Source organism: Squalius cephalus, assembly GCF_949319135.1.
Source record: "Squalius cephalus genome assembly, chromosome: 21".
Classification (NCBI taxonomy): domain Eukaryota; kingdom Metazoa; phylum Chordata; class Actinopteri; order Cypriniformes; family Leuciscidae; genus Squalius; species Squalius cephalus.
The window spans coordinates 26,133,940-26,160,301 of NC_137142.1; the positions used below are offsets into that span (position 1 = coordinate 26,133,940).

At 37.7% G+C, this 26,362-nt stretch overlaps 2 protein-coding genes and 1 long non-coding RNA gene across 3 annotated transcripts in view; 2 read left to right on the forward strand and 1 right to left on the reverse strand.

Annotated features, from left to right (window-relative positions):
• Positions 1-16,378, forward strand: part of lrpprc (leucine-rich pentatricopeptide repeat containing) — a 56,264-nt gene extending 39,886 nt beyond the window's left edge. Inside the window, exons 26-38 of the mRNA XM_079854992.1 lie at positions 266-334; positions 424-514; positions 591-733; positions 969-1,131; positions 2,503-2,629; positions 4,185-4,273; positions 4,394-4,595; positions 7,451-7,581; positions 8,167-8,282; positions 10,973-11,047; positions 11,178-11,262; positions 12,543-12,685; positions 16,146-16,378. Of these exons, the coding sequence (XP_079711118.1) occupies positions 266-334; positions 424-514; positions 591-733; positions 969-1,131; positions 2,503-2,629; positions 4,185-4,273; positions 4,394-4,595; positions 7,451-7,581; positions 8,167-8,282; positions 10,973-11,047; positions 11,178-11,262; positions 12,543-12,685; positions 16,146-16,217 (1,506 nt within the window). The 3' untranslated portion in view covers positions 16,218-16,378. The remainder of the gene's footprint in view (positions 1-265; positions 335-423; positions 515-590; positions 734-968; positions 1,132-2,502; positions 2,630-4,184; positions 4,274-4,393; positions 4,596-7,450; positions 7,582-8,166; positions 8,283-10,972; positions 11,048-11,177; positions 11,263-12,542; positions 12,686-16,145) is intronic.
• Positions 16,379-17,841: 1,463 nt separating this feature from the next.
• On the forward strand, positions 17,842-19,682 carry LOC307149653. The gene is made up of 3 exons (XR_013819598.1): positions 17,842-17,898; positions 19,392-19,502; positions 19,604-19,682. It is a non-coding gene; the product is annotated as an uncharacterized lncRNA (long non-coding RNA).
• Positions 17,892-26,311, reverse strand: abcg8 (ATP-binding cassette, sub-family G (WHITE), member 8). The gene is made up of 13 exons (XM_079856141.1): positions 26,238-26,311; positions 25,704-25,805; positions 24,198-24,345; positions 23,861-24,099; positions 23,607-23,739; positions 22,226-22,495; positions 21,979-22,141; positions 21,750-21,848; positions 21,465-21,664; positions 21,306-21,382; positions 19,585-19,852; positions 19,369-19,496; positions 17,892-19,284 (listed from the first exon to the last, which is right to left on the reverse strand). Exons 1-13 carry the CDS (start codon positions 26,301-26,303, stop codon positions 19,147-19,149), a joined length of 2,031 nt encoding a protein of 676 aa, XP_079712267.1. The 5' UTR covers positions 26,304-26,311; the 3' UTR covers positions 17,892-19,146.
• Between the last annotated feature and the right edge of the window lie 51 nt (positions 26,312-26,362).

Genomic DNA, 26,362 nt, shown 5'->3' on the forward strand with positions numbered 1-26,362 from the left:
GTGTGTGTGTGTGTGTGTGGTGTGGGTGTGTGTGTGGGGGGGGGGTTACGTCTGTGTGTGAAAAATCTCATTTACTGTGGGTGGGACAGATTATCATGATTTAGTGATTATGGTAGAGCTAATCATGTTGTACTTCTTGATCTATATTCGGTCAGTGCCGCCCCGAATGTTTTGTTTTGTGTGTTTTTTTTTTAATTAGTGCAGTGTTTGTGAGTTGCGATTTTGTTTAATATGACATCTCGTACATTTTCTTTACCATGTGCAGACTCCTGGTCTAAGGGCACGAGCGACCCGTCTGCAGTGGTTTGCAGAAAAATGTATCACAGCCCAACAGGTCAGTGTTTCCCTGCTGTTCTCTCTTGAGAAACTGATTTGCTATAGATCAATAGAGTGTGTATCACCGTTTGAATCTTTCCTCCCCAGATGGAGCCCCTTGAGAACATGGTGGACATGACTATCAAGCTGTTTGAGTGTGACAGAGATGACATGTACCACTATTTGCTCCGCCTCTGCAGTAAGTATTGTGTGTTGGACCTGAGATTCCAAACAGTGGATGGGTGTTACGACACGGTTTTCTTTTCTCTTGTCAGAGGAGACCAATGACTGGCGTAAGGCTGAGGCGACCTGGATGAAAATGCAAGAGGAGAATTTGGCTCCAAGAGAGAGAACATTGCGTTTGCTTGCTGATGTCCTCAAAAACAATAACCAGGAGGTGCCCTTTGAGGTGCCTGAGGTAATGGAACACTCATTGTCCAATGTAAAGTCTGTGTCCTGAATCAAAAGCAGCTGAAAACCACTGCCCTACAGTCTTTGGATCTGTTTCTTTGGTCAGATACATTCAGCTGTTTTTATCATGTTTCCATTATAATCACTTTAGGGGGTGGAAACCTTGCATTAATTAAAATTGAATTATTATCCAGAGTTAAAGGAAGCATTATGGTGTATTGATGTGGCTGTTTTATGTTTAGGTGTGGTTTGAGGAGGTCAAAGGTCAACCTGAGATGTTCTTAGAGCAAGAATCTAGAAATGCGTCTTCACCTCGTGAAAGGGTTACTACATTCACTAAAGAGGCCACGGTTGAGGACTACAAACTCAAAGTCCTGTCTCTTTGCAAGAAGGGCAAAGTTCAAGGTTTGTTTTTTAAAGCTACGCTATGTAACTTTTTTGGTTCGAAATTAAAAATTTAAATAATGAGTGAGTACATCATAAAACCATCTTCCAAAGTGTGTTTTTGCCTTGCCATAAATGACTGATAAACCTACAATAATTATTTATATTTTAGAGTTGTTGGGACAGGTTTCCTGTAAAACTGCAGACGTTTGTCATTTGTCTATGTGTGTTTACTTCATATTTGTAAAAAAAAGGACCAGGCTATTACTATATGCAGAGGCAGGGATCATAGTAGCTTGAAGCCACAAGAAATTAACCTTGAACCGAAAAGAGGTTACGAGCACAAAGGCATAGCAACAGTACCGTAATAAAACACAAATCAACATAGTTTCTGTTGCATTGTATTTTCTATGCATTGACTGTGTTTACAAGGCGGTTTATTTTGATAGCAATTCCAGTCTCTTAACAGGTTATTGCTTTGGTCTGTTTGCCTGTAAGTTGCCTTGCCAAGTTATAATAGTTTCCACTGTTTTACCTTATCTGACATGTATGGAAGTTTGTTTCCGCCAATGAATAAAAAATAAAAAAGGTAATTGCGACTTATCTCACAAAGATCTCAAGTTTACATCTTGCAATTCTGACTTATTTTTTCTCGGAATTGAGATATAAACTCACAATTGCGAGTTATAAAGCCCGAATGGCAAGATATATAAACTTGCATTTCTTAGAAATAAAGTTGTAATTCTTAGATATAAACTCTCAATTCTCAGAAATAAAGTTGCAATTCTGATAAACAATCAGAATTGCAAGATATAAACTTGCAAATTGAGAGTTATGAAGTCAGAATTGTGAGAAACTCACAATTGCGAGAAAATGTCAGAATTGTGAGCTGACTTTTTACTTTATAATTCTCAAATGCTAGTTTATTCCTCACAATTCCTTATTGAAATTGTGAGTTTAAATCTCACAATTGTGAATTTATTTCTCAGAATTGTGAGTTGATTTCTCCCAGTTCTGACTTTATAATTCGCAATTGCTCGTCTAATTCTGGGAAAAAAAAGTCAGAATTGCTAGAGGCAAACTCTCAATTATGAGAAAAATAGTCAGAATTGAGATAATATCTGAAGAATATCCATCTTTTGAGTTTTGATGTCGTTAGTGACATTCGCACTGATAAGGCGATCATCTGTAACCAGTGCTGCTGTGCCTCAAGCCATCAGATTCACTTGCGCAGAATAGCGGAGCCATAGCACAACTAAATAAGGAACAAAATAATGTTCCTCCGCAAGTTTCTTGTAGTTTTATTCTTCAATCGTTAGAGAGCCTTAAGTTAAAGAGAGAGCGATCTAATATCAAGTAGATCATGTGTATACTCTTGTTTCTGATCCTCAGAGGCCTTCAACGTCCTGAAGGAAGTAGATAGCAGGGGCATGGTGCTCGGCCCTGCTGCATATGATAACCTCATCAAAGCCCTCCTATCCAGAGGCAACATAGAAGATGCCATCGCTGTCAAGAACATGTAAGTCTGTCTATGGGGGTCGCATTGCATCCAATATCTTTTACATTTGCATGGTAAAGATGTTCAGGTTGCAAAATTACAGGTTTTAAGGTCACAGACCCGTTTTTGCAGAATAAGAAAATCTTCTTGATTTGAAACGGATGAATAAGCTTCTAGTCAAACACACACACAAATATATACATGCATGCAAAGTGAGCAGTCTTATGGTTTAAGCCCTTTCAGTGTTACCAGATAATCTCTGAGCTCTCAGAAGAGCTTGTCAAGATGCAAAAATGATAGTCATTTGCCGATTAGTAATAGATCTTTGTGTTGTACTTTTGCGCTGGTGATCTTTGATTTATCTATAAAGCTCTGCGGGTTTACTGGGTCGCATTATACGTCTGATGATATGTCCTCATGAAAAAAAGCCATTGCCCCTATAATCTTGTGAATGCTTTCAGAAAGCATTCAGAAACATCTTTGTACCAGTCTATCCACACCACAGCCATTGCGGTGGGTGTTAACTGACCCTATTCATGGACTTGTAGTGCATGAACATAACATTATCTCCCACTATATTACACTGTAGCATTTGATGTGCAAAGGTACTTGAAACCTCAAAACTTCAGTTGCCTTTGAGCAATACAGATAATGTGTAACATACCATGTATCATAACCATGTATCTTCAATTACCAGTTATCATTTATACACCCAGTCAGTAAATCAGACTATAGCAGGCATGCTCTGTTTCAAAACCTTGTGAACTTCATTGCTACTGTCTACAAAAACAAGCTGTTTTCTAAAGCACCATCTTAAATAAAATGGTAGCTCATGGGTAACATATTTGAAACGTTTTTGCAATATGACTTATTTTTTAATGTGAGAGATTAAAATCTGAATTTTCACCTGCCATTACTTCATTACTCCAGTCTTTAGTTTCACATGATCCTTCAGAAATCATATGTAGTGTGTTTATTGCTTTGAAGAAGTGCATATGTGTGTGGTGGACTTCAAGCAGATGTTTGGCAGGACATTGGTCTTGGCCAGCGGGGTGCTTTAAGGACAGATTAAGGGGATTGGGAATGGAGGAGAGAAGCGAGGGATGGGATTGTCCAGCACTTAAGAGGACTAGAGGAGAGTAAGGAGAAGGACACAAGGATTTTCTTAGGATTGATAAGAGTAACTCTGGCTCTGGTCGCTGGGCCAATCTGCTGTGCGAACGGCTGTTGGCCGGTCGCCGTGGAGATAAGGAGCGGCGGCTGATGCTCAATTGGACGGCTGGATTAATCTGGCCAGTGAGGGTAATAAAAAAAGAAGACTTTGATTGAGGTTTAAGTGACGGAGGAGGGGAAAATGAACTGGGAGTGTGGATCCTGATTTGTTGGATTTGTTCTGTCTCACACACATGCATGCACTCAATTTTATGCTCACTAGTAAAGAAATGGCTCTCAGCATCAACATCCATATACAACAACATCATGTATTATTCATAAATACAGCTGATCCCTACATAACACTGTTATTTCATAAACTTCAGTTCTTCAACCAGTCCCCATCTTCCTTTTGTCTTCTCAGTGCTGCTGATCATATTCCTAGGTTCAGTTTAAGTGACATTGCCAACAACCTACTCATCATCTCTCAAGTGAAGAAATGCCAGATGAATGGTGAGTACACACGTTGATCTGTTCTCTCAGTTCAGCAGTTAGTGATACTGTGGATAATCTAGGTTTCTTCCATGGCTTTGTTTTATTAAACCTGACCACATGATCTGTCCCTGCTCACAGATGCCATGGAGATTTTTAAGGGCATGTTACAGGCTGACCAGGTGCCCAGTCAGTTGGCCATCACTCGACTGGTTCAGGGTCTTGCTAGTGAAGGGAACACACAGGACATCCAGGGAGTGGAGGCCTTGGTGAAGACTTTAGGCTCCGTCAAGCTGTCCAGCATGTTATTTGTCAACAATACTGCCCTCGCTCATATGAAAAAGTAAGGATTTTTTTTGTTTTTTTGTTTTTTTTGCCAAGGCAAGCATTACTATTATTGCTCCATAAAGGTGTTTAGAAGTTACCTCAATTGGTCACATGACTTGTCCGTTTGTTATCTGGACATGGATGGGGTACCTCGCATGGTGCAGCTTGTTGATGACAGATTGCTATTATTTTTTAAAGCAATCTGTCTTTCAAATTATGCTTGATAGTGAATAAAACTGTCGAAATAATCACAAGACTTACTCTACTGTTCAAAACTGTGGGTTCTGTAAGATTTTTTTTTTCCAATGTTTTGAAAAGTCTCTTATGCTCACCAAGCCAATACATTTCTTATCAATGTTGAAAACAGCTTCTTAATATGAATCTGTGATGTGCTTTAGTTTTAGAATTCTTTGATGAATGGAAAGTTCAAAAGAACAGCATTAATTTGAAAAGTATTTTTTTATTAATTTCTTACCCCAAACTTTTGAACAGTTGCGTACATGCAGAGTTCTTTCACTGACATAGAAAATCTAAAAATCTAAATTCAGGAATATTTTCACAGAAAGCACATGCAAATGAACAAAATCTTTAAAAGACATGGACATTTTTCAAGTTTTTTTTAATCCTCATCCAGTAATTATGAACAACTTGACAAGTCAATTGAAAAATCATGGCAATTCATTGGTCAAAAGGTGTGGGAACCCTGTAAATTGGGACATGACCTTTATCTAATGACCTGAATTTCAGTAGACACTTGTGGAAGCAACCACCTACAACACCGTCATCACAGCAGCGATCCCATGCACCAAAATGTATTATACAGCTACAAGTCTCAAAGATCTCCTTATTCGTTGGCTTGACTACTAGAGCAAGGCTTACAATACTTGAGATGAGCAGCCGTTCAGATGTTTTTTAACTGGATGCACAGTGAAACTAAATGCAGCAAAAATTGGCACCACATACCTTGCTGCTGGAGGAACACAGATGACTTCGAGGTTAAGACTGTGATTGACTATGACAAAGACTTGATTGTATTGTATTATCTCAGAAACTCTGAACTACATGCTCAATGTTTCTAACAAAGGGAGCACTAGCAGACTGTCTGGCGGGTGAGATTAGATTCTACCCACACAATCTTTTCTTGGTTATTTTTGTGAAAACAAATTCATGAAAAGAACAATGAAGCACCCTTGTTTCTGTAAATACCATGAAATGTGACCTTTTAGTGGTTTGACCTTGACTAAATTGGTGTCATCAAAGGTTTGTTGTGTAACAAAGGACCGCCTGCTCATGTGGCCTTTTCTCCCACCTCAATTTCATCTTCCTGTTCTTTCATCTTACCTTTCCTCCATCCCCTTCACCCCTCTTCCCCCATTATTATTAAAGGCTCAAATCTGCTGTGATGGCTATGACTATGTAGTCTGAATAATTCACAATGGACCATATTAATGTGGTGCCCGGGTTCCGGAGCCCCCATCTCGCCTCTTAACCAGTCAGCTTGGCTCAGCTGCACACAGCACACGTGTCACTGTTGCTTATGTCCCCCCGGGGGTCAGAGTTCACCCCGACAGGATAGAGCTGTGTGAACGGGTAAGCCGCCCAATCAGCCGTGAGGAACACTTTGCTCTTCCGCTGTCCTACACTGTCTCAGGACTTTAGGAATGGCGAAGAATGACAATCGACGGCTGGGCCCGGAATATTAATGTGGCCAATGAAAGTTTTATGCACTTAGTGTTCTGTAAATGAAAGTTGGGGGATGGATGGGAAGCAGAAATGGAATGGAAATTTTCCCATGGCTTGCTTTTTCTGCCTGCCTTTTAGTTTGAACTGTAAAAGTATGTTTTACTAGCTATCTTTGTTCATTCAAGAAGAATAAACCTAAAACTACACTAGTTGAGTATGAATTAAGTACTTGGTGTTAGGACCAGTTGTATATATTTAAACCGAGTTTCTGCTGGGCATTGAAAAACATTAAAAGTGAATTTTATGAAAATTAAGTCCTTAAATGGGAAAGTGCGAATTCCAACGAAAGTGGTTAGAAGAATAAGTATTTAGGACATGGTTTCTGCCCGTTGTTGGTCAACATGGAGAAGCATTTTGCAGTGCATAAGTGCATAGTGTGTAGTGTGTCATTTGGGACACGTCTACAGTGTCGCTTGATCAAAATAGGCTCGTGCTACACTGACATTAGTCCAACCTGATAAATGGTCTGTGAAGCACAAAATTAGTAGTTTAGTTTCGTTCCGCTTTCGTTACGTTTGCCATTTGATGTTGGGCAATGTTGTGGTGGTCGCACCAGTGCGACTGCTAACAAACTTTTGGTGTCACTGGCAGGAAAAATGGTCCAACGAATCGTTCGGTTTGTAATGCGTACCGAACCGAAAGCCTCGTACCGAATGGTTAAATACGAATACGTGTATCGTTACATCCCTAATGTAAACATATAAAAGTTACTCGTTACACTGTATTCAGCACAAACTGGGCTACAATAATATGTGAGCTACATCTATGTACATGTTGGAGATAATAACAATTATGCGTGTTTATTGAAAAAAACTCAATTGTCAATTGATTATAAGGTCATAAAAAGCATTAAATATTTGTCCACACGATTTGAGAACTGGCTCTTGTAGCCTAGAGTTTTCACTTCAAAATGATGTGAAAATCATCCTGCCTACTCATTCACAAAAAATATATTGATTTAAATGTTGTAAGACACTTTTTGTTTACAAAGGCCATATGCGTGGAGGCTCGAGTCATCATGAATAATGCTGTATTTCACACCTGATGAGATGAATGGATGAATGGGCTATAAAGGGGTTTGTTTAAATCACTAACACTGAGTATGAACTCTCCTTTCTCCCTCTGCAGTGGGGACATTGACAGTGCAGTGGAGCTGTTGGAGTCCGTTTACACCCAGAACACAGAGAATCAGAACACCAGTATTTCCTTTGTCTTCCGCAAAGTTCTAGAGGCCAACAATGATGCTGCACTAGATAAATGTGAGACCCACACACCACCTCTTCATCTATATCAGTGGTTCTCAACCAGGGCACCTCTACAAAATATTTTGTAATCCTTATTTTAATCTGTTCCATCAACAACAGTTTTATTGTAGAACATACAGTTCTTGAAACTTTATTAGTTATTAAACTTTTAAACTATTTATTAGTTTTTCCTCGTTTTTTACCACTTAAAATTGGCATGAAATGGAAATTGCGTTCAAGTTTTCTCTCCTATTGTGAAATAATAGACTGAAGTTACTTGAATGAGAAAAAATAGTGGAGCTGAACCAGATTTGGTCAGTCAGGAATTAATTGGATTGTAGGATGTTAGTCAAGGGGTGGTTACAAGGGCATATATATATTATATATGTAAATCGCTTACATGCTGGTAGAGTCTTCAAAATGGGTGTCTTGAAGAGAAAAAGGTTGAGAACCACTGATACACAGTGAATTATTTGAGTACTTCTTGCTCTTGTTTGTGAGTTTCTGGTTTGGAGAAACATTAGAGCACCCATTGATGTGTTGTAACATAGTAATCACTGTGTAGGCATGTGATTGATTGACATCTCTCTCTATGTCCAGTGAGTGCCATGGCAGAAAGGCTCTGCAATCACTTTGCCTCCTACAGAGCCGCTGCAGACCTCTTCCTGATTTACTTGGACATGGGCAGGACAGAAGAGGCCAAGTTTCTCCTGCAGGTACCGTCTCTTAACAAACCAAGATATGCATGAGGACTCTGTGACCTTGCTAAATTGCTGAATCTAATTCGAGTTGGTATTGAAACTAGCTGACCCTGTTGCTAACCACAATTCCAACTCAAGTGAACACTGCTCTTTTTGAGCTCTTGCTGTCTCATATTTTAATCATTCAGTTGGTTTTACTTGCTTAGATGGTCTTGTACAAGATTTTTCCTCTCCCTTTTTCAAAAAGCACTTTAGCGAGTCGAGGAACAAAATGGCTGCATTAAGGCACCACTAAACCCAGGAGTGAGAAATATCCTTTGAGATGTCGAAATAACAGGAAGCTTTGCTTCGCAGCGTCCCTGAGATAGAATGCTAAATATCAAAATATGATTATTTTTACAGAAAGTCTTAGATCAGCGTGTTTGGTTTGATCTTGTTCGTCATGTTGAAGGTGTTGTGAATGGCATCAGAGAGTAACTCTCAGGAGTGAAGCTGCTGGGCTATAGTTTTAATTGCTCTGATTGTCATGAAGGCACTCTGCCCACCTTAGCCTGTGTTCATTTTAATATAGAAGCCTGTTAAAAGCCTCCCAGGCCCCTAGGCTTTTAATTCAGCACATACAAGAGAACCCCACAGCCTTCACGATTGGCTTGTAATGTGACCTCATTGCCGCTGAACCCAGAGAAAGCGCAGGGCAGTCCAGCAGTTTCAAAAGACACATACCAACACACACACACAGAACAGGATGAGACTTTTTCAAAGCATCTCAGACATTTTCCGGGTTCAATACAAATGAATCTGTACTGTATTAGAGTTTGTGGTATAATGTTGAGTACCTGCAATGGAAGTAAAGGGGGCTAAGCTTAAATGTGATTAGTGTATTTTAATGTTTTGACAAGGCTTGAAGGCATAGTTCATCCAAATATGAATGTTCTGTCATCATTTACTCACACTTATGTCTTTCCAAACCCATAAGACTTTTGTTCATCTTGGAAGCACAAATGAAGATCTTTTGGTTGCACTTTATTTTACAGTGCGTGCACTTTTGTGTACTTGGTGTACTTGCCTAAGAAAGTACTGATTAATATAAGGTTTAGGGGTAGGTTCAGGGTTAGTACCTAGTTATTACCCTGTATTGTAATAACTTTAAGTACATGGGGAACAGGACTGTAAAATAAAGTATGAAATATGAGAGATTGAAAACCCTCCATTGAAAACCCGCTCCAAAAAACGTTCATATTTTAAAGAGATCATAAAAGTAATCCATATAAATCAAGAGCTTTAATCTAAGTCTTATATGATGTACAGATAAAACATAAAAAGATTGAGCTCATCAAATATGGTAAATGGATGCTCAAACGTGCGGGCTTGGCTTAACGTGAGAGAACTGTGAGGTTTGTTCTTGTGCTTCAAGCAAACACGGTTAAACTGCTGTTGACAATTTAAATATGCATTACTCTTACAATGTCTTAACTTTTTGAAGCTTGAAAGCTTTGGTTACATAGACTTTCAATGGAGGAACAGAAATCTCTCAAGTTTCATTAAAAAAATAAATCGCATATGAACAAAAAGTTTTATGGGTTTGGGAGAGTAAATGATGACAATTTAAATTTTTGGGTGAACTGTCCCTTTAAACTGACCCCGTTCAATTCCTACTATAATCATGTCAACATGGTAAACCCAGAAAGAAAATGAGTTTTTATGTAAATTACATAGGTAATGACTAACCAGAAACTCATCCACCTAGATCAGGCCATGGTGCTGAAAAATGTAACATTGGAATGGTAAATAATTCTAATTTCTGTATGGAAAATAAATGTTTTTAGCTCAGAACCTTTTTAGTGACTATAATTTAACGTGTATAAAATCCTCGTTTAGTAACCAAAACAATTGAAATTGATTTTTTTTTAAACTTTTCAGTTCAAATAATGCATGCAAAATTGGTGCTTTTAATACAAGCTTCACCTTTCTCTTTTGAGAGATTGTAAATGCCTATAACATGCATTTAAAAAATTGCCATTATGCCACAAAAGCATGTAACCTTAATTGCTAAATAAAATGTTTAGTCCATGTTACCCATGATATCCATAAAAAGCCTGATTTCTTCATACCTGCTAACATCCTCCTTTCTGACAAAGCTGCTTGAGGTGGTTGAGTCTTCTCAAGACCTACAGTTTCTGTACAGCACAGTTTACCCTTCTGGAATTCACTGTGCCTTCATTTAACTTGTGTAATATTGTCCTGATTAAAGAGTGTGAAAATTGCACACCGGTGCTTGAAAGCTCAGGAGCACGCCTTTATACGGCTAAGTGTAGATAATTGTACTTTAAATTGGGCAGACACTGTACATTTTAATTTTCATAAAGAAATAAGTGGTTATTTGCCTGACTCCATTATTAGCTGTATAATTAACCCTTAACTATAGAGCGCTGCACTGAGTGCTAAAGGATGTAATGGAAGATGGATACATTCAAAAACACATGCTCCCATCATGCTGTTACACACTCGTCCATATGCTCCTCTCTGCATTCTTTTAACTGCCTGCTGTGTGGATGCAGGAAATACCAGTAATTGTTTTTATACCAAGGTTTATGTTTTGCTCAAGGGCAGATACTGTGCTTGCATGTAAACACACACGTTATGATATGCGGTAAATGTTTGTGTTGAGAGTTTTAAGGTCTCTTGTGCTTCTTTGATTGCTTTAGCGCTGTGCGGCTGTCAACGAACAGAAGGACGTAATGTTCACATACATGTTACGAGCGGCTCAGCAGCCGGGACAGGTAAGCAAACCCAGTTTGTTCTAACCTTCATGCTCTAAACTTTCTTGAAATGTATACACTGTTATTCCACAAAATCAGGCACAATATGGTCACAGTTTGTGAAATAAAGACTATTTTCCTTCCTGAATAGGCTGTTAAAATCAAGACTCTGACTGAGCTGATTCCTGACTTCACAGAGAAGGAGAATATCTATTCACACCTGATGAAATGCTACAGTAAGGCCACTATTTGTATCAACTCTAATTTTCAGGGTGATATACACTAGCGTTCAAAAGTTTGGGATCAGTGAGATTTCGTTTTTTTTTTATTAAACAGGAACACGTTAAATTGATCAAAGGTGTCGGAAAAGACATTCATATTGTTACATAATATTTCAAATAAATGTTCTTTTGAACTTTCTGTTCATTAGAGTCCTGAAAAAAAGCCTCCATTTTCATAAAAATATTAATTAGCACAACTGTTTTCAGTTGATAAGAAGAAATGTTTCTTGAGCACCAAATCAGCATGTTGAAATCATTTCTGAAGGATCATGTGACACTGAAGACTGGAGGAATGATGAGGATAAATTCATCTGTCAAAACAGAAATAAATTACATTTTAAAATATATTCAAATAGAAAAGGTATTTTAAATTGTAATATTTCACAATATTTCTGGTTTTATTGTATTTTTGATCAATTAAATGCAGCCTTGGTGAGAATAAAAAACTTTTCAAAAACGTTAAAAATATTGCCGACCCAGTTGTGTGTATAAACACACACACACATCATGTATATATGTATATGTGTGTGTACACTTGTATAGATGTCATCTAAAGATGCGGTCACATTAGTTAAATTTCACGGGCAAAAAGGTACGTTGTCAATAGCGCATGTTAATGTATGAAGCACATCTCACACAGAAGTCATTTTCAAACCAGGCAGAACAGAGAGTTTCTCAATGCAGCAAATCAGTGTAACCAATTTGAACCTATTGTGAAATCTGTTTGGGTGAAATGACTGAATTTCACCTGTGTATGAACAAAAGTAAATGTGACCACAACTTAGGAAACAATTAGTGCTATTGTTTTACTCTGTACTCATCTGGAACTGCACATGTTGTTCTGCCTCTGTCATTGAATAGTGTTTTATTTGAACATGATCACTGTTAAAAGCTACATGCTTCATCTGGTGGACAATGGCATTAAGTCTGTCCTCATCTCACTGGCCTGTTTGAGTCACCCCACTGTTTTGGCACACAGCAAAGCCAGTCCGTTAATAGTCTTCCAATTAAAAATGCAGCAAGCGGAACGCATTGACTGACTCACAGGAGGCATGCTTGCTAATACAAACACATGTTCCCTAATGAGGGGCTACTTTAGCCAGCCTACCGTGAGAACTTTGACACGTTTCAGTACTTAGAGACCTCTGCAGCATCACTATTTCATGAGGCCTGATATGTGCAGGATGAAATATTGGTTGTTTAACACAGCTGTTGTTCTGCCTCACTCTCAACAGGTTTGGATAAGGACCTCAGTTCAGCGAAGGCTCTGTACGAGCGCATGCAGGCGGAGGGGGTGAAGGCTGAGGAGTTAACTCTTAAAAGACTGGCGCTACTGTACAAGGAAGCTGGAGAAACTGTTCCCTTCCAAGAGCCTCAGGTAATCATCCACAATCATTAACACTTCATACATTTTGAACATGTAATTTTTTTTTTATTAAATAAGAGGAATCATTTAAACCAAACAGGCATTGTTGCAAAGTCGATTGAAATGTTTAAAAATGTTTTTAAAAAATGTAGTTAAAAATAATGTTTAAATAATTGCAAAAGTAATATATTTTCCAGTAAATGAGCACGAGATCATTATATGCTTTGTCCGAATATGACTTCTTTCATACTATATACTAGTATGCGAAAAACAGTATGTGAGCCTATGGAAGCATATGGGTAGCAATATTCAATTTGAAATGTAATATGCAAAATGACAATGCATTGTCATTTTGCATATTACATTTCAAATTGAATATTGCTACCCATATGCTTCCATAGTGAGCCGAGTAGTATGTTTGAATTCATAATACTCATAAAACCGTAGACAAAAGGACCAGGAAGAGTACCTAAGCTAGGACTCGAACTCAGTGTGACCACGCTACATGTAGGAGTGCTGCCCACGAGGCTATCGGCTCCGGCAAATTGTTCATTTGGAATTTTGAATTGATTAATTTCAATGGACAGTTTGAACTCACTGAAATGAGTCTGACTTAACCACTCAAATGATACTTTTGCTACTGCTTTTCATAAATTTTAGATGCTTTCATACATCTTAAGACTACTCTGTGTGTTGAGTCGAGGAATGGCTGGAAAGATGAGGAGAAAACTTAATTTAATGGCCAAATTGTAAGCACACTCAAATCTTTGCGATATTCATGATGTCGCCAGTGTTTACACTCACCTAAAGGATTATTAGGAACACCTGTAAAATTTCTCATTAATGCAATTATCTAATCAACCAATCACATGGCAGTTGCTTCAATGCATTTAGTGGTGTGGTCCTGGTCAAGACAATCTCCTGAACTCCAAACTGAATGTCAGAATGGGAAAGAAAGGTGATTTAAGCAATTTTGAGCGTGGCATGGTTGTTGGTGCCAGACGGGCCGGTCTGAGTATTTCACAATCTGCTCAGTTACTGGGATTTTCATACACAACCATTTCTAGGGTTTACAAAGAATGGTGTGAAAAGGGAAAAACATCCAGTATGCGGCAGTCCTGTGGGCGAAAATGCCTTGTTGATGCTAGAGGTCAGAGGAGAATGGGCCGACTGATTCAAGCTGATAGAAGAGCAACTTTGACTGAAATAACCACTCGTTACAACCGAGGTATGTAGCAAAGCATTTGTGAAGCCACAACATGCACAACCTTGAGGCGGATGGGCTACAACAGCAGAAGACCCCACCGGGTACCACTCATCTCCACTACAAATAGGAAAAAGAGGCTACAATTTGCACGAGCTCACCAAAATTGGACAGTTGAAGACTGGAAAAATGTTGCCTGGTCTGATGAGTCTCGATTTCTGTTGAGACATTCAGATGGTAGAGTCAGAATTTGGCGTAAACAGAATGAGAACATGGATCCATCATGCCTTGTTACCACTGTGCAGGCTGGTGGTGGTGGTGTAATGGTGTGGGGGATGTTTTCTTGGCACACTTTAGGCCCCTTGGTGCCAATTGGGCATCGTTTAAATGCCACGGCTTACCTGAGCATTTTTTCTGACCATGTCCTTCCCTTTATGACCACCATGTACCCATCCTCTGATGGCTATTTCCAGCAAGATAATGCACCATGTCACAAAGCTCGAATCATTTCAAATTGGTTTCTTGAACACGACAATGAGTTCACTGTACTAAAATGGCCCCCACAGTCACCAGATCTCAACCCAATAGAGCATCTTTGGGATGTGGTGGAACGGGAGCTTCGTGCCCTGGATGTGCATCCCACAAATCTCCATCAACTGCAAGATGCTATCCAATCAATATGGGCCAACATTTCTAAAGAATGCTTTCAGCACCTTGTTGAATCAATGCCACGTAGAATTAAGGCAGTTCTGAAGGCGAAAGGGAGTCAAACACAGTATTAGTATGGTGTTCCTAATAATCCTTTAGGTGAGTGTATATCTCCAGCAAAATCATCATAAATATAGTGAATATTTTATATATCGTTCAGCCCTACTTGCACATAGAATACTCACACAATGAATATAGAGTGGTATGTTTCCTTCTGCAAACCCACACTACTGTTACACTTTTTTTTTTTTTTTTTAATACTTTTATTTAGCTAGGATTCATTCAAATTGACTGTAAAAACAATGTCATAAAAGATTTCTATTTCAAATAAATGCTTTTCATTTAAACTTTATATTCATCAAAGAGTCCTGAATAAAAATGTATCATGGTTTCCATGAAAATATTCAGCAGCTCAACTGTTTTTAACATTTATAATAATAAGAAATGTTTTTTGAGCAGCAAATCAGCATATTAGAATGAATTCTAAAGACTGGAGTAATGATGCTGAAAATTCAGCTTCACATCACAGGAATAAATTATATTTTAAAATATATTCAAATAGATTTTTTTTTCTCACAGTTTTTACTGTATTTTTGGTCAAATAAATGCAGCCTTGGTGAGCAAAAATCGTACTGACTGTAAACTTTTTAGACGGTAATGTAGATGTTTGCTTAAGTGGTTTTATGCAACAAATTGGCCAATTCAAAACATGAGCTTCTTCATGAACCACATGCTGTGCACACATTGTGTGGGCAGTTGTGATTTTTCAGCATGATTGGATGTCAAGCTTTTTTATTTAATAACCATTTGTGAAGTTGGTCAAGCACTAATTGATAAGTGTCCAGTTTGAAGTCACACCTGAAATACTCCTACTTTTACAGTAGCGTAAGAGCCGCCTCAGTCCACTTCACACGCTATTGTATTTACTCCCTGTCAGAACTGCTCTCCGGTGTTTTTCAACAGCTTTAGAGGAGACTGCCAGCCATCTACAAACCTCACCGCACCTCTGCGCTCTCAGTGCACCTTTTAAGTTCTCACAAAGCAATCTCAGGTAGCACTCCATCCCGCTCCATTCAACTCTTTCGGTCTCGCGGCCGCCACTAATACCACAGTACAAAGAGTCTCCGGAGAGAGGCGATAAGGAGAGATTTGAGGTGCCGTTCACATCTGGCCTCATTTCTCGTACACAGCGGCTGTTATTTATCGACTTTAATTACCCCATTAATAAGGGAATATACATTGTTGGAGAAATGGTAATCTTCTAAAAGCACTCACCTTCCAAAAATAGAGAGCCTGTGCTGTTTAATTACGGGAAGGGGAATGAGTAAATATGTTATTTGTGAATTAATATGGTTTGTAAGATGAAACGAGAGCGTAGGATTTGTTTGGACCGCGTGGTTGTTATTAGTTTGCCCTAGAGGGCAGGGGAAACAACTACACACAGAGCCTGACTGGAACACAACACTCTCTCAAAGTACAATTGTGTTGGACATTTTTGGCTTGTTTTGCCTCTTGCTGAGTAAAAATGAAAAATGTTTTTTGTTTTTTTTTGTCTCGCAGGAGTCTTTTCGTTTCTACGCAGACAAACTGAAGCAGCGGCGCTTAGAATCCGTGGGGCCGGCCGACGACTAAAAACACCCTCCTTCCTTCGTTTTTTTTATTTTATATACAGCAGATGTGCACAGCTTGTGTGTTATACTGTGATTGTTTGTTTTTGCCCTTCATAATGATGTCATGATATAGTTAACGTGTACATAAATATTTATGCAAATAAATGTGAACCCAAAACTTTAGTGGCTCTTTCGTTAGTTTCTTTTTTATCCTTTCTTTTGTTTGTTCCTTAAATGAGTGTCACACAATGAGTCGTTTTCAACAAATGAAAATATTTATTCATATAAGTATTATATATATACCATAATAATCATATAAGAAGCATTAAATGACAACATGGATTATTTGTGAAAAGCTCAGTAAAGTTCTTTACCATTTCATTACCAATAATCTTAGTTATGTAGTAATATGTACAATGCTGTATAATAAACATCTCATTGGAGCAAACATGGATCAGCTGACATGCATCCTGCTTTCGATTTTTTTCTTCTTTGAAACATACATTTATCAGGATTTAGCACAAGTGCCAAAAACGTACATTATCTAGATTTTAAAACAAATGCATGATTTACAAAAACCTTTCAAAAGATTTTTTGATATAGCCTTATTGGAACACGCTTTGATGAGCGGTAAAATCTTCTACATATTTGAATAAATAAACATTCAAACTGGAACAAAGAAAAGCTGTTTATGGATGTTTACCAAAGCTCTGCTCTAATCTCTTGCCAAATTGAACAAAAGTGTGGAAGGAAACGAACAGAACATCGCTGCCATCCAGTGGCAGTCAACTGAAGTCTGAAGAGATCTCGCCGTGACCGTCGGTGGACCAGCTCTTCTGTTCTGGTGTCTTTACTAGTTTAGGTTTGACCTCTGACCTCTCTCTCGTGACACAGTATTGTCACGGCAAAGGTCATTGAATACCAGTAACACTTTGGAGCATGTTCTTCAATTTTCTAATGTAGATAACATTTTTTCAGGATTCTATGATGAAGTAAAAAATAAAGAAACTGTTTATTTAAAAGAGGACTTAATAAAAGTATGAATTTATTATACAAAATTCGTATTGACGCCAAACGTTTTTTTTTTATTGCAAATGAAAGGTTACAGACATTTATTGTGACACTTGCTCGTATCACATTTTTGTGAATTATATTTATATGCTATTACGTTATAACATTTCTGCATGTCTTAGTGTTTTTTCGCTATTGCAGTGGAGCTCATTCTCCCGCAGTTTTCCGTCTCAAAGGGTGGACGGCTGTTTTCTCCTCGGTCGGGAGGAAGCTCAGGAGAACACCAGAAGATTTGTTCAAGTCAAATGCAGATGGCAGAGTAAAAGCTGATGCGATGCCTTAGAGAGATTACATCTTTCAAGAGCTCTTAGCAAGCTCAGCATCATTAAAATGATATATAAGTGATGATATCAAAACAGTTTGGAATCTACCATTTTTTTTCTTCACAGATACTCACACTGAAGTGTGAAGTCTTACAATATGGCCCGTTTCAGTTTCCTCCATTTTAACAAACATTATTGTTGATAGTTTTCTAAGACGACTTTAAATGTCATGTGCCGACACACTAAGAGCCACTGTAATGACAGTTGTTTTGCTGTTCATCTGTTTCAGACTCGCTGCTCGTGCCGCGTCATATTTATGACCATCAGTGGAGCAAAGCAACGTTGACCACTGGATTTGATCCATGCCAGGTCATAAAAACCCTTTTTACAGATCTCAAGTTAGCATAAACCCTACCAAATCTTACAATCGTACATTAATATATACTAAATACACCATTCATGTGGCAAAAATAGACTTCAATACACAAATGATGAGTGAAAAAGTCACGTGACTGAAACAGATGAGCAAGTCTAATAAAATACCTTGCTCTTAATTTTACAGAAACATTCGGCACACAGTCAATCTCGGTTGCACTTTATTTTACATGTATGTGCATTTATGTGTACACTTAATGTACTTACCTAAGAAAGTACTGAATAATGTAAAGTAACAACATGGGTTAAGATTAGGTTCAGGCCCAGGGTTAGTAGTTATTCCCCAGTTATTGTAATGACTATAATAAGTACATAAGGAACAGGACTGTAAAATAAAGTGCTACCAATATTTCTTATAAAGAGACATCCAGATGTTGTGTATGACTGGAATATTTCCAGTATAAATTTGTTCCTGACACTGACTTTGACATTAGGTTGTATATTTGATTGTTAAATACAAGTAATGTTTGAAACATCACAGCATTATTTTTTATTTCTCTAGCAGTTGTAGTTATTTATCTCTCTGTTCAACATCATGCTGCATTAAATAACAGCAGACATGTGGAATCAAACACAAATACATTCCGAGTAGCAAATTCATAGGCCTAAATCTTAGCATCTGTATGTTGCACCAGTGCATTTGGGTTTCTAAACATTTAAAACTTTCAAAAGCTCTTGTAGTACACTGTGATAAATCTACATTGTGACATGTTACAGTAAATTTGTTGAAAGGCATCTTCCAAACATGATGTATACCCAAAAAGTTAAAGTTAAACTTTAGAGTGAAAAAACAACAACAAAAAAACATAGTGTGTTACTGCCACCCAGCGGCAGTTAGTGGTAGTACAATGAAACTCAATATAAATTGACGTAGTTTCAGCCTCAATCACCCAGTCATCTCAGAAGCCTTCATACTGAAAACCAGAGATTGTTCTGTTGTGATTGAACTCAATAGATGAAATGCATCAGTACACTGAATAAAATGTCTGTAAAGAGTTAAATAATGAGATCCCATACTTTGAATCTTCAACATATTTGGCATAACATATTCATTTTGGTGAGAGCTATATTTCGACTTGACAGAGTTGCTTTATAAAATCTGTGGTTATAAGACCGGTTCCTTGGCAGGAACAAGCTGCAAATGTGGACCAAATTTTATACTGCTGATTTGATCTGTCCTCCTCACCAGTCCTGACTGGATTTCTGTTTAATGAATCTTAGTGACAGATAATAAAGCAGTATGAAAACTAAAGCAACAGCAATAAGCACCAGGTAGCAGGAATACAGTGGATACTGGTTCATGTTCATCATCTCCACAACCTGAAAACAAAGCGTAACATTTTTAATGTAATGGTATCCATGAATATAAACCATATAGTTGTTCAGTAAAGTCAGATTACTCACCTTAATCCCATCAAATTCTACAGTGAGGTTTCCAATAGAGATTGGGAGTCTGGTCCCACGGAACTGAATCTGCAGCATTCCCTCAAAACCCCAACGCATGAAGGATATGTAAGAAAACCAAGACGCCACTGTTGGTAATGAAAATCAGTATTAATTCAAGGAATACTAGCAGATTTGTAGCTGGTGTCAATTCAGTTAACTCAGTGATGTTTTTACCCAGCCACATGTTTTCCAGACTAATGACAAAGCCAGCAGTCAAGTAGAAGACAGTGAAGAGAGCGTTGCCCATGAAAGACGAGGTCTGCAATGTTGGCAGGGCTGCCGCCACAAATAGGGCCATGCAGCGACTGCAATACACCATCAGCCACACCAACAGGAAGCTGAGAAGGAAGCGGTCGGGAGCGCTGTTGAGCCCAGCCAACCAGTAGATGGGCACACCGTATACCAGTGTAAAGGCACAGTGCTCTGGCAGCTCACCAAGGACCTGAAAGAGACATTGGCGCTTGAAATATCTCATTTAACGTCAAGAGCTGACAAAGTCCACCGGTCAAACAGGAGCTAATATTCAACTGGTGACCTTTCCCTTTCATGTCACTCACTTCTGTTTGAAATGTAGCTCAGATGTAACTGCTGTTCATTTCTAACTGTCTTAATAGAAACATATATTAATAAATATAATGATTCAAGTCTAATAAAGTTGCCATGAAATCAAAATTATTATTATTATTTATTTTTTTACAGAATGTTGCAGTGTTTATTATAAATGATTTATCCGTGCACCTCCCCCTCCATACGACATTTGTTCTCTTAATGATGTGTCTCAGGGGAGGGTGGAACTAAATATCCTCCACAACTGACTGCAAACTGGCACTCAGATCTGCTTCCATTTATTTAACAACACCCAGCTTCCCGAAGGAAGAAATCAAGTCCCGCCTTTCATTTTTTTCTCATTCCATAATCAGTTTCACTCAGATATATGTTATAAAATGGGAAAAAAGACTATCGCAAGTTCCGTTTCATGCCGACTTTAAATTCAAAAGACTGATGACATACAAATCTGTCAAAAAAATGTATATGATCAATAAGTCAAGACATGTTTTTACATTAACTCATCCAAATAAGATTAGCAATTGTCAACTTTTTCCTAACAAGTTATACAAGTCCCAACTCATTTTTTAAAGTCAGTTTAATATAATTTAAGTTGAAATTACTTATACAGCCAAGTTGATTGACTTTAAAAATTTAAGGCTGCAACTTCTGCAATTGCCACAATTGCATTAATAAACCAGAAGTTAATATAGAGCAACTTATATTTTTGACTCAAAATTGCCCATTAGCTGTTTAAGTTTTTATCTAATATTTCTATTTTATATTAGCTTTAACTACTGAAAACAATTTGTAATTGTTTTAGTTAACAATAACAACACTGATGTTTAGTCCCTCAATGAATCAGTGTGTTTGAACAAATGGGTTGAGTGAAGAATTCAAGTGACTCACTCAGAAAGACAGTCACTTGTCGCCACCTACTGGTATAATGATGTAACTCGTGGAAAAATCCCTAGTATATTAATTGACAAACTGACAGTCTGTCCGGAATGCATAAACACAGAAAAGTGGAATGATATAAATAGTGAATGCCGCATGCATGGCTAATCAAATTCTCGGACCAGAACTAACTAATCACACAGCGCATTGTTCAACCATCTATTGTAAAACATTTTACAAAACCCAAGCCAAAAAAACAGATCAACACTTTTGACTCTGTAACTGCACGTTCATGAAAAGCTCTAGAAAATCCTATATGTGTCCAGCATTTACAACAATATGAAATTTGTATATTAAATATATAAAAAAGGTGATTTTATTGTGATGTCTAAAGGTCTATACATCGACACCACTGTCATTTCTGAAGCTCTAACATAATGCAGTTTATTTACCTTGGCAAAAAAGTATGAGGTGACTGAGTACATGCCATCTTCCAGTTCATGATAAAGCATGGCTCTTTCTGAATGACCTGTAAAAAACAAAATATTACACCACTGGACTTCAGGAGACACCAAAAAAAAAAAAAAAAAATGTAAATTGAATTTACCCACACTTTGCGATGACGTCCAGCACAACAGCAAATGGTGTCAGAGCTCCTATCATGTAGAGCAAAGCCACAGTATCTTGGATAGAAAGACCCACATCCCCAGCTCCGAAGTAAAGGAAACCGATGAGCAGTGACATCAGCAAGGCTTCCAAACCATGAACCACCAGCGTCACCAGGTCCCGGTAGTTGTTAAATACCTGCCGCCTATAAAAAAGACAGGGAAACGGCTTTCAGGAGAAGCTTTGAGCTAAACATTTTTACAATAAAAAGTGTTTTCCAGTTTATTTACCTGATAAGGATTGTGAACTGTTGCACTTTTCCCGGTAGGCGATCCTTCTGTTTGGAAACTGTGATCACTGATTCCTTATTCAAAACATGAGGAACACTGCTGGTGTAGAAATTGTATTATCAGCTTCTGTGCTTTTTATTTTCATAAATGCATGTGAGGTTATTATAAATGCTTGACATGAAAGCTTCAGTATGAAAGAACAAATAACAATAAGAATATCAAAATTTACCTTTGAGGGGTGTCCAATGCTGAAGGACCACAGTCTTCTGATTTCCACATGAAATCCTCTGTGTTCTTTACCTTCTCTACAAACTGGGCTGCTAACGTCCTGGCTTTCTCCAAACACTGTGCTTCTTTTTCAGGACTGCGCCTGTCAATGCTTATCAAGTCCACTGTAAAAGAAGTTCACAGTTCAGATACATACAACAACCAAACCACATGATCAACTAAAGACATCGGTTCTTCTTTCCACTCACCGTAGTAGTCAGAGGGGTTGCAGTACCTTGGACACGGGTACCCAAGAGCAGTGAAGTAAGATACCATGTCTTTGGCCTGACCGCAGTACACAGCTGAACCAGAAGACAGGAGCACCACCAGGTCAAAGAGCTGAAAGATATCTGAACGAGGCTGATGGACTGACAGCAACACCAGGCGGTTCCCTCGAGCCAGACGGTACAATGTAATGACCAAATTATGGGCCGTGAAGCTGTCCAGACCTGAAGTAGGTTCATCTAGGATGAGAATACCTGAAAACACATTAAATATATTTAAGTCATGATTCTGACCAGTGTTATTTTAGTATCATTGAGATACTATTATGTTTTTACTTTTAATTAATTTTAATTCTTTATATTTTCCAATTTCATTTTAATTTTAGTCAAAGTTTTAGTAGGCTAATTCTATTTTGTCTTTTTTTTTTTTTTTTATATATATATAGGCTACATCAAGTTAAACTAAATGAAAATGAGTAATGCTGTCTTGGCAACTAACTTAGCTGCAATCAAATAAGTTTAGGATTTTCATTTTTGACTTTAATTCAGTGTATTGTCTTTCACGTACGTTTTTTAAAAAACGTTAACGTGTTTTAGTTTACAATCTGCACGGTGTTTGCAACCAATAAGCTACTTTTGGAAATTAGTTTAGTTTAGCTTTTTTATATTATGTTTTTGTATATTAAGACATGTTAGTCTTTTATACTTTATGTAGCCTACACTTCCTTTTCGTTCAAAAAAATCTGGCGAGTCAGAATAGTTCACTCAACCGATTCGCTCTCTCTCTCTTTGCTTTGAGACGCGACGGTTGCTTTGGCTGTTTGGCTAAGCAAAGATAGATAATAACAACTTAAATGTAAGTTACTTTATATTAACTTCTTGTTTATATAACTGTTGCATAAAAGTAATATCGCTCATAATCGCACGTAAGTTAAATCTTCTCCTCTTTTCTAGACCCAAATCACAGATATTCACAGCAGCGCAACCTTTTGATTTTTAACGGGAAACTGAAAGCGCGGCTGTGAGGGAAAGACATCTTGATTTCGAAGACAAAACATTGTTTTTATCTACGATAATGTGCATGAATCATCAACAATAATATTTAGAACATGCTTTATTCAAGTAAATAGAATTCTTGAAGCTCAAACCGTTGAGCATGGCACTATCAAGTAGGCTAAGCAACGCCAAGGTCATGGGTTTGATTAATGAACTGATAAAATGTGTATAGGCTGCCTTAAATGCAAAGTCACCTAGGGTAAAAGCTTCTGCTAAATGCATTAATGTAAATAGGGTCACATTTGATTTCCTGTTGACTTTAAGCGTGTTTTCATTTCATCATACCTATGTTGGTTTGTCAAAGACTCACCTGGATTCCAGAGTAGCTGTACAGCGATGCTGACCCTCCTCCTCTCGCCACCTGACACTCCCCGCACATACTCGTTCCCCACTCGTGTGTTGGCGCACTGCCTCAGACGCAGCTCTGCGATGACTTCATCCACCTGTAAAGGTCAAACACACCCCACACCCCCAACAGGTGAGATGGGATGCTGACAGTTAATCACGCATAACCTTTAACTGGGTGATTATGTAAGCATTTATTGTATGTTCTCAGTTGCTCACCCGCTGTTCTCTCTGTTCCTGTGTGAAGTTCGCAGGCAGCCGCAGTTTCGCCACAAAGGTCAGCGTCTCTCGTACTGTGAGATGCGGTAACAAGCGGTCATCCTGCCGTACATGAGCAATGCTTTTCTTCACCAGGGAACGTGTGGAAGGTTTCCCGTTGATCAGAATCTCTCCTGAATTCATGGAGCCACCCTCATCTCGACATGTTATGATATCCAGTAAGGAGGTCTTCCCACAGCCTGCAACAAACACTTTGTTTCTTTCTGGCTTTTTATGATGGTTTTATTCACTTAAAGTGCACTGTTGAAGAATTCTGCACATATAAAGTTTGACGTACCCGAGCTGCCAATGACAGCAAGCATCTGGCCACTGGCCACACGTAGGTTTAGATCATTTATAACTGTCTGCTTGTTGCTGTGCATTTCCCAGGGCATCTTAAACTCTGACAGCCTCTCATACCAGGGTATCTGTGCTGCTGTGTCCACCTGTATGCAAATATAAATGAAATTATCTGGGCCCTTAAAATGTTTGTTACTGTATAAGATTTGGGGTCTTCAAACTTTTTTAGGCAGAGGACCTCTTAGTGGACAGAAAGATGGAGCAGGGAGCCCATTATGTATAAAACTGAATTATATACATATATGAATTATAACTGAGGTATAAATCCTATAATTAATAAACTTAATACATTGTAATGTGGTATGGACAATGATACATTTGGCTTCTTATCGTTGACTTTTTTAAAATATTGTATGTGGTTGATGTAAGAACTTAATATTGCATTTTTGGTTAACACAGATTTTTACCACAGATTTTTTTTTTTTAGATCAAACAATAATTGCTAGACCCCCTGTTAAATCAAGCAAAGTGGCATCAACAAAGTGGCAACTAACTTCAGTTTCTGATTCGGACCCATTCTTCGGCCATCTGAATTTTTTAGTGGATAAAGAGTAACCATTACAGAAACTATGAACATTAACACTAATATTCGAAAACTAGAAAATTATAAAAAAAATTCTTTGTAATTTTGAACAATTTATTATCAATGTGTTGTACAATGCATTGAAAAGTGTTAATCTATAATTTAAAGGTTTAGGGTCACTAAGATAAATAAAATAGATAAATACTTTTATTAAGGATGCATTAAACTGTTCAAAAGTTACAGTAACATCATTTATAAAGTTACAAATGATTTCAAATGAATGCTGTTCTTTTAAAATTTCTATTCATCAAAGAATCCTGAAAAAAATGATCAGGTTTCGTTTCCACAAACATAATAATTAGCACACCTGTTTTCAACATTAATAATAAAAAGAAATGTTTCTTGAGCAGCATATCATCATGTGACACTGCATACTGTAGTAATGATGCTGAAAAATCAGCTCTGACATCACAGGAATAAATTACATTATAAATTATATTCAAATAGAAAACTAAAGAGTTAAACAGTAAAAAGATATTTTACTGTGTAATAATATTTCACAATATTACTGTTGTTTCTGTATTTTTGAACAAATAAATGTAGCCATGGTGAGCATAAGAGATTTAAAAAAAAAAATATATATATATACTGACCAAGTAGTGAATGTAGTGTATATAAATTGCCCATCATACATTTTAAATAAATTATATGCCCAAATTCTTTTTTGGGCCCACTGCATGTTTGTATTTCTACTTTCTGAAAATTTACTGCATGTTTGTATTTCTACTTTCTGAAAATTTTCAAAAATGGATGAAGTCAAGTCAAGTCAACCTTCTTTCAATATCTAAGAAAACAGGAAGAAAAGTGTAATTTGAGGAGTAATTTGTTGTAAATGTAAATAAGACTGAAAAGATTTCTAACCTCATAGTTCAGATTGCGGACTTCTATTTCATTGCGACCTCCGCTGTAAGTAAAATACAGACTGCTGTCCTCCTCTGGAGATGAGAAAAGAGTGTCTCGACCCTGTGTGTGTTGAAACATGCAGTTGATGCACAGTGCAGATGCCTGTCACTTATATATTTGATTATCATTCATTCACATGTAAACACAATCTATTACTCTTGGTTCTTTGTGTCAGTACTTTTGGTTTAAAGTTTATTGGGTTTAATTAAGATTCCGCATTTTTTTTTTATCAGATCTATCGAATGCCAGCAGATAAGAGAACTGGACTGAGTTGTCTGCATGGTTCAGGGTCCATTTATGTAATAGAGCCATTTGTACAGAATCACACTCAATGAACTTGACTAAATAAAGCAATAGCATGGAAATACTCCTATACTCTTGTTATGAATGTGAATACATACAACACTTATAAAATGTGAACATCTTCCTCTGGATATAGGTTCACTTTTACGTAGCGGCTGCTTGTATATTCATAGTTCATTATGAACTCACCCTGCTCTGTCTCTTGTCTCTAGAGCTGAAGCTGTCTCCTGAATGGAAAGCACTCTGGTCTGACATGGTGAAAAGGGGTCTTTGCCCCTCTGGTCTGGTGTCCTGCTTAGAGAAGTACCTGCTCC

Excerpts from the sequence above, each read along its gene's own strand:
- abcg8 (XM_079856141.1), bottom strand. The coding sequence starts at position 26,303 with ATGTCAGACCAGAGTGCTTTCCATTCAGGAGACAGCTTCAGCTCTAGA. Across the intron at positions 24,346-25,703 it reads TCCGCAATCTGAACTATGAG|GTGGACACAGCAGCACAGAT; the intron begins GTTAGAAATCTT and ends ATTTGCATACAG. Across the intron at positions 23,740-23,860 it reads AGGAACAGAGAGAACAGCGG|GTGGATGAAGTCATCGCAGA; the intron begins GTGAGCAACTGA and ends TGACCTTTACAG.